The sequence below is a fragment of the Drosophila innubila genome (genome assembly GCF_004354385.1).
Source record: "Drosophila innubila isolate TH190305 chromosome 3R unlocalized genomic scaffold, UK_Dinn_1.0 2_E_3R, whole genome shotgun sequence".
Taxonomy (NCBI): Eukaryota; Metazoa; Arthropoda; class Insecta; order Diptera; family Drosophilidae; genus Drosophila; species Drosophila innubila.
In genome coordinates, this window is record NW_022995380.1 from 4,129,974 (window position 1) to 4,138,540 (window position 8,567).

Sequence of the window (8,567 nt, forward strand, 5' to 3'; positions counted from 1 at the left end):
CGATCTATCAAGTGGATTAAATCGATTTCCAAAAAAACAGCAACAACTCACTGGGGATTGTTTATCGTAGTTAATTTGTAGAATTGAGTTTGCTCGTTCAATTTTTGTTGAACGACCGTAATAATAAATAATCTACAAAATTGCTAAAGTTTGAATAAAGCATGAAAACAATACAAGATAAATTAGATTTGTAATAAAACAACGTGTGTAATTGTGTTAACAATTGCGTTTTCAAATTAAAAAAAAATTTTTTTGAGAAAGCTTCAACTTCATCTACAATTTTCCGATTATCGACAACTCGATACTTATTTTTGACGATTTTCTATTTCGATATAAAACTCGAGCTAAAATTTGGATTTACATCACAAAATCAAAGTGTAAAAAATGAGGTTAACGTTTTTTTCTCCGTGTAGATGGAGCACCTAGCACACTATTTAATGTCCAACTACTGATGGAAGGAAAAAGTATACAAGGACTTAAAATGTCAATTAAACATTTTCAAAACAAAATTGTGTATGTCAACGCCCACATGGACCACGCCCCCCAAAACAATTAAGCGAAGCAGGGAGCAACACTTAGCTGAAAACTTTTAAAAACTCATTAATGCATAAATTAGGTTGTCGACTCCCCGAGGGCCTGGACAGACTGTCCAGTCGGACGATTTTGCCTTTAAATAGCTAGCGTAGCTTTTACAGATGAGCAGTAAAGGAGGGCCAAATAGCCTGGGAGCATGGCCAGTCTGCAGTTCCATGGTGGCATCGATGCGAACATTGGATATGCAGGGCGGGATAAGGATGTTGGGCGAGTATCTCAACTCTTTGGACTACATCTAAAGCTGCAGATGCTGTCGGGGTTGTTGCCAATTCCCCAATTGTCACAAAGTCTACCCCAATGGCTGCAGCTGGTGTTAAAACAACTAGCCCGTTTACACAGCCTGCTGGTCATAGTCATACCGCTGCATTTGGGTCTGCTCTTCAGCAAAACAACACTGGACGCTCTGCCCACCGGAGATCTTGAGGATATTACAGATGCACTCACCATGACAGTCATATATTTCTTTACGGCCTACGCCTGCATCTATTGGTGTGTACGCTGCAGACGGCTCCTGTCATACCTGAACTACATCAATCGGGAGTATCGACATCATTCCCTTGCCGGCGTTAGTTTTGTCAATTGTTATACCACTTACCGCTGGGCAAACAACTTTACTGCCATCTGGGTGGGAGCCTGTCTGACGGGTGTCACCTTCTGGGGGATTACACCGCTCGTCTTGGGCCGTCATGCACTGCCATTGCATTGCTGGTATCCCTTCGATGCGTTGGCCAATCCCATTTACCCGTTTGTTTATGCAATTCAACTTTACGGTCAGATCATTGTGGGCACCTCTTTTTCTTACGGCGGCTACATGTTTGTGACTCTCAGTCTTTTGCTGCTAGCTCAGTTCGATGTGCTTTACTGCAGTCTCAAGAATCTGGATGCACATGCCAGGCTGCTATCCGGAGAATCCTTGCAAACATTGGGGTGAGTATAAAGTTAAATTTTTTAATAGCTAGGCCTGCCTTAGATTTTATTATTTTTTACACATTTTAAACACCATTAAATTTTTTTTTTTTCTTAATCCTTACATATTTTATATAATTTCTTTTAAGTAGGCGTTAGACGAGGGTTTTTTAACGACACTTTTTGCTAAAAAATCGTGTGAACACACAAAACACGTCCTATTCCATTATTTTTTTTTGCGTCGGTTAACTCAAGCCATTGAAATGCATACAGATTTGAGATTTTTCCTGGCTGAAGCAGTTAAAAATAGGACAAATCTACCCTAAAAAAGGCCAAATTGGCATCACTGCTGCTCACACGGCATCGACGGTTACTTAGCAAAAAGTGTCGGTGAAAAAATCCTCGTCTGACGCCAGCTTAACCGATGGAATTTATTTGTGAAAACCGATGCGAATTATGTGAATGGACAAACGAAGCGTTGGTGAAAAGGTGTCGTTTTAAAAGTCCCCGTCTGACACAACTTTAAGAAAAAACATTTTTAGCATTTACTTAAAATTTTTTCAAAGTGCCAATCTCTTATAATTAAATGTTCAATGCTAATTAATTTTAGTTTTTTATTATAATAATTAATTGAAGAATAATTCTAACTTCTCTTAATTTTCAAATACAATTTAAAGTTTTGTTATTCGCACTACTTACATATTCAAATGCTGCTGAAATGTTATGAAAAATAAAATTCGTAGATTAATTTTAAAGCTGTCTCCTGAAAAATCTGAAGTTTTTAAAGACCCAATTTAGTGTACTCACATGTCTTTATATTCTTAATAGTGCGCTACAGTGCGAGCTGCTGCTTGATGATGCCAACTGTGAGCTTGGCCAATATGCGATGTTGGAAGAACACGCAACGGACTTACAATGCTATACATTTAAACGCCTAAGGCCATCTCCCAGTTTAAAAAGTGCCGCACATTCTGGTCTCGTTGAATGTGTTCGTCTGCATCGCTTTATTCTCAAATTCGCCGCTGAATTGGAGCAACTTTTTAGTCCATATTGTTTATGCAAGTCACTGCAGATCACCGTTCAGCTGTGCCTTCTGGTCTTTGTCGGTGTCTCCGGGTCACGTGAGGTGGTGCGTGTGATCAATCAACTGCAATATCTTGGCTTGACCCTCTTCGAGCTGCTCATGTTCACTTATTGCGGTGAGCAGCTGCGTAGGCACAGTGTGCGCGTGGGTGATGCCTTCTTTCGCGGATCCTGGTGGCTGCATGCTCCGCAAATGCGCAAGGATGTGCTCATCTTTCTGGCAAATAGTCGACGCGCAGTCGAAGTCACCGCAGGCAAGTTCTATGTCATGGATGTGAATCGCCTGCGATCGGTAAGTGAATGCTAAGTGATTCAAGTTTTGCTGACTTTTAACTTGTTTTCCTTTGCTACTGCAGGTCATCACCCAGGCCTTTAGTTTTCTGACACTACTGCAAAAGTTGGACGCCAAGAAGGCAGCCACGGAGTCTTAGCTTGTCTCTGACAGCTGCCATCCATTGTTTGCCTCGGTTAATATTTATTTTGCTCATTAAAAACATGTCGAGTAAAATGCAAATAATATTTACATACATTTACGCGCCGTACCTTTATTTGCTTAACATTTACAGCTAGAGCGTAGGCCTGGCCAAAAGCAATGGGGTGCAAATGGGGTCTGAGCGAGTCCTTGGCCTATCTTTGATAAGAATCCCATGTTCAAGCGAACAAACGAAACCCAATTCAAAATTCAAGCGAGAAATCTTAAAGAAACAAACCGAGATTTAAATGCTCTTCATATATAAGAAAATTATAGGCAGGGGAAGGTAATTATTTTTATCAGATTGTTAGTGAGGAAAAAAAAAACTTTACTCTGTGAATCATCTTTCTTAATAATTAAAAACACCTCATCAGTTTATATGCATTATTTCCCCTGACAAATCAAAACAATGATCAATATGACCCGGAGATGTAATTAATAACATTATCAACTTATAATGTATCTAAGACTCAAGCCAGATATTTTTGATTTATATTTTATTTGTGAGTCCTCAGATACGTGTATAGTCGTCGACCTGTCACATAATATTGTTACATTATATTAAAATACCTGAGTTCGATTTTTACACTGCCATGTTAAAAAATCTAGGTATATTTATTAGAGTGGGTTAATTTTTTTTCAAGACAAAGCGGCTTCCTCTTTTTAAGGACAAGCTTACGTGTATTTTACATAGGTAACTGGCTGTTTGTTCCAAAAATTTATAAAAACTACTGCGTGCTTTTAGGCACTTAAATTTCTTTAATTATATTAATAATACGCTCTTACTGCCTTCTACTTGTTTAAAATTAAATTATACTCTTTAAATTTGTCATAAGTCTGGCTCTATTTGGGGTTTTTTTTCTTTTTTTTTCGAGGTAAGTTTCACCTAACAGACAAGTACAAATATAAATAGCACGTATGTATAATTTCTCCTTAAAAAGTGGAAGATCGATATTGATTTTAGACGCATGGTTTCTTGGGCAATTCTTCTTAGAATTCATCGTAGCTTACGAAATTCATAACCGATTTTTTATTTTTTTTTTACTCCATAAAAATTGACCCACTCTAATATATACATATATATATATATTGTTAATTAACATGTAGCGTGCTCATAGAAAAAATAGTTATGTATACAAAAAAAAAAAAAAAAAAAACAATGTACAATAAAAAAACCGTTGTCGACTCTATTTGGCACACGTAAATTTAAATTTACTAGTTTTATTATTTGAGCTTGATTTTCAAGCAGCTAGTAGAGTAATCCTTCTTTTATTTAATTTGTATATTTATTTTTTATTTAAAAAGTTGCGAATCTTCTTATTATTGTACAATTATTAAAATAAAACAGTTCTTAAAAGAGTTTTTTTTTTTATTCCTCATAAGATTACAAGGGTACTGGGTCTTCGGAGTGACGAAGATAATTTTTCTTCCCTATTTCTGTGTTTTATTCTTGTTTCTTCAAGTGCCAAAACATAATATATAATGTGTGCTGCAACCGCGAGCGTCGAGTCGTATCTCTTTCGCAAAAGTTCTCAGATTTGCAAAACAGCCTAAAAGTTGACTTTAATTTTGGTCGTTTTGTAAGTCGCACGTAGGAGAAAAAACTTATGGAAAAGTTCTCAACTCATTTGCGCCCTGCATTTTTCATTGTGCCAAAGACATACACACATATATGATGGAAAGCTCTTGGCTTATGTGTATATTTATAGCGAGTCATTTGTTTCAGTTTTTGCTGCCTGGCTCGAAACACCCACGTGCTGTTTTTTTTTGCTTGTTACATTATTACCTTTTTGCTTATTGTTCTTTGGCATTTCATGTCGTTGCGGAAATACCTTTCACTTTGTCGATTTGTTTCTTAGTCAGCTAACTACCTTTATGCGTGTCTGCCGGATCCAGGATATTTATATTATATGATATTTTTGATAAGCGCACTGCACAAGTCGAGACTGTACACTCTGAATAAATATGATTGTCATTTTTCTCCGGCATCCTTGAAGCGAGCTTATTGGTATCATGAGTCTAGTGAGTCAAAAAAGGAAAAAAGTGCATTTAATGGCAGCTGCAATTTGTAAGTCAAGCTGATCCACTGCACAAATTGGAGCTCAAACTTATGCTGTGCTTGCAGATGGTTGGTAGACAAATCAAATTGAGTTGAGCATAAATTGAACAATCGCTATTTGAATTGATTTGCCCAAAGGACTCCTAGTCTGTGGTTGTATTTGTCTTTAGTTCTTCTCGCTGTAGAGCTGTAAACTAATATTATTATAAGACGTAAAATAAATACTGCTACTAATCCAGAAGAACCTCAAAGTTTTTGCTAGAACAATCACTTTTTGATACTGATTGTAAGTAAAGGTATAAAGAAATATTAACAGATTATTAAGTATTTCTTATATTTCCTGGATTTGAGTAAAATAGGACAATTTTCTTTTACAAATTTAAAATTAAAGTGTTGCAGTAACAAGACTTGTAGTTCTTGTCAAAGTGGTCTGCTCCCTTCAAAATCAAAGAAACTTAATCGACTAGATAAAGAAATTTTTACCATTTCTTAATGGTGATTTTTTCGTTGGTTTATCGACCTTTCTATTTTCTTAAATTTAAATTGCTTATTGCTGACTTGAAGTCTAGAGGTCAAATATTAACACTAAACAACAACACACAAGCATTTTGAATCATTTCAAATTTCACATTTATTGAATTAAATTAAGTGAATTAAATTATTTGATTTAAGTACAATATTCTTATAACAATGAGGGTGAAAAAAAACTCGTACTGAATCAAATAACGAACTTTCAGCAGCGCTCAAAAATGATTTTATCCCGAATTCTTAGAAATGTTATTTTGCTTCTTATTGGCACTTTTACCATTTATAGTGAAGAGGCCATGCACCCATCTCTCGCAGCTGTCAATTAACAGCAACAGGCCAAAGCCGCAACTATATCTTCTTCCCAATCTAAGGACCCCTCTTCCCTGCTACGACCCCTGTGGATCACATTTGGAAAAATGTTTGTGGTCCGGCGCAACAATGCGCGAAAATATGTTTGTTTATAAACAAATTTGTTTTGCATTCTAGCTTTAGTTGAGTGGCCTCCATGAAAGTTGAGTAAATGAATAACAATATACCACTGCTTACCTCCCCTTTTTACCCCTATTGTGGGATGCCAGTTGTCTGTCAATGGCCTGGCACACAGCCAGACTAATAACTAAGCCCGCATAGCGCTTTGCTATTGACGGGACTTTGCTGCTGGCAAGGACCTGTCGACAACTTTGAAGTAGTATTCTGAAATTAAATTAACACAGAGGCATTTCGTGTCAACATTTTTTAGCTGTCAGCTGGTGGCATTTTAATTGAAACCAATCAATAAAAAGCGCCAATGTCTGCAGCAACTCTTTCAATACCAAAGGGAAGCAGCAGCTGTCAGAGATTTGTATTAAATGAACTGTGCTTATTTTCTTTTTTTGTATTATTGAAGTCAGGGACTGTAATTATAAGTCTTTTTAAAGGATAAAAAGTATAATGCATGGCGTATTGTTTAATTTATTTTTTATTTATTTGTTTATATCAAGATTTCTTAAATACATTTTAGAGATGAGTGCTCTGATGTATATTTACATCTCTACTTTTGACGAACTTTGCATTGATTTTATACTAAAGGGATTTTAATATATCCTGTTTCACTAACAGGCACACGAACGCATTCCATAAATTGAATTCATTCCAAATAAATATATCAATGCTCCTTTCGGATGTGGCTTAACAAATTGTATTTTTATTTTTGTATTATGCCAAATAACTTGTTTGGATTTTGTCTTAGCCTTAAAACATTTCAAAACTTTGTTATTGCTTGACATTTTGTCAGCTAGTCAAATCAATCAACTCACAAAGCTGCAGGCCCCTTAACCAGGTTAAGGAGCTGCCTAATTTAATTTTGTCTAACAATATTAAATTTGCATTTGAAGTGAAAATGTTTTTAGGTAAATTTAAAATTAAATTAGCTTGTGCAACTTGTCGTATGCGTAATTGGCGTCTATTTGCTACGAGTTGTTTGTTTGATACTGTCATAAATTGCAAATAACCTGCAGAGTTTTGTCCTGCAGCAAAATACACAAAGAGACCACCGCACCAGCACTCACACTCACACACACATTCACAGACACAGAAACAGACAACTACACGCGCATTCATGAATACATACATACATTGATATGCCTGAGGACAATTAGAAGAATGAAACAAAAGCCACGTATAATTTTCACTAGGACGTCATCTTTTGTGTACGTTCATAAGTCTATATACACGTATGTAGGTGTATATGTGTATGGGCAGGTCCTGTGGAGCTTGGTAAATACCAAGTGCATTCAAATGTGTGCATAATAATTTTGCAAGCGCGTTGAAATGCAACCATTCAATTAAATGCTGCCCACGGCATGCTGCGCATAATTCCCTCTCTGTCTCTTCCATTCTCTGTCTCTGTCTGTTTGACATGTAGCAAGGGCCTGGCTAAAATCTCTATTGCATGCAACATGATTTGATTGCCATAATGCTATTATTGCAGCTTTCTTGTGGTTAGCAAAAGCAGATTTTGCAATGCTGAATGAAATTGCATGATATATGCCAAGGCGTTGTCGGTGTCCTTGTTGGCCTTGTTGTCGCATAAGTCAAATCGTTATGGCCATTAAATGCGCAACAAACTGCTCGGTCCGTAAATCAATGGAATCGGGCACAGATTCCCATGGCAAGCAGATCGACAGAATAAATTATGGCAAAATCTCTACCATTTATTTATTGCAGTTCATAGTATAGTTTCTTAAATAATATATAACAAATTATACATAAAAGACGGATAGATACCCTGTAAAATTTATAAATATACTATATGTATATCTTTGTTAATTACTAAAAATTTTATGTTATTTGTAAATAATCTGAATATTCTCCATAGCCTCTATACATTCGTTGGACATTTATTGTCTACCAGCTAAGAGATTAAATAATTTAATTTTGTATTATTTTTTAATTATTTATTAATACTCGACTAAAAGCTGTCGGCAAAGAAATTTAGCTATTCAATATAAGACTAAAAATTATATAAAGAATTAACAATTAAGATTAATATTAAACTTAAATTATGAACTGAAATGAGAAAAAGAATTATAACTACATACAAAAATTATAATAAGTAATTAAAAAATCCAACATTTTTTGCAAGAATTGAAAAATCCAAGTTGATCAATAAAGAATAACAAGAAAAAAAGTGAAAGGTAATTTGTGGACACACCTTAATATTTGTATAGCTATTTAAATGAGCGACACGCTTAATTCGAAAAATAAATAATCAAGTTGTTCTAAAAATGTACAGGGTATATCATTTACCTCTTGAAAAATCAAATTAAAAAAACCTCATAGCATAATCTCAGACTTTGACTAAAAAATTAATGAAATTATTTTTATGGAATTTAATCAAAAATATATATTTTACACTATTTGCTGAGTCATTGAGTTGTCGGTTTT

General features: G+C 35.3%; 1 protein-coding gene across 1 annotated transcript; it reads left to right on the top strand.

The window, feature by feature from the left end:
* The first annotated feature begins 730 nt into the window (after positions 1-730).
* On the top strand, positions 731-3,108 carry LOC117791209 (putative odorant receptor 85e). The gene is made up of 3 exons (XM_034630897.1): positions 731-1,521; positions 2,329-2,875; positions 2,940-3,108. Exons 1-3 carry the CDS (start codon positions 731-733, stop codon positions 3,012-3,014), a joined length of 1,413 nt encoding a protein of 470 aa, XP_034486788.1. The 3' UTR covers positions 3,015-3,108.
* The last annotated feature ends 5,459 nt before the right edge of the window (positions 3,109-8,567 follow it).

Excerpts from the sequence above, each read along its gene's own strand:
- LOC117791209 (XM_034630897.1), top strand. The coding sequence starts at position 731 with ATGGCCAGTCTGCAGTTCCATGGTGGCATCGATGCGAACATTGGATAT. Across the intron at positions 1,522-2,328 it reads GAATCCTTGCAAACATTGGG|TGCGCTACAGTGCGAGCTGC; the intron begins GTGAGTATAAAG and ends TATTCTTAATAG. Across the intron at positions 2,876-2,939 it reads ATGTGAATCGCCTGCGATCG|GTCATCACCCAGGCCTTTAG; the intron begins GTAAGTGAATGC and ends TTGCTACTGCAG.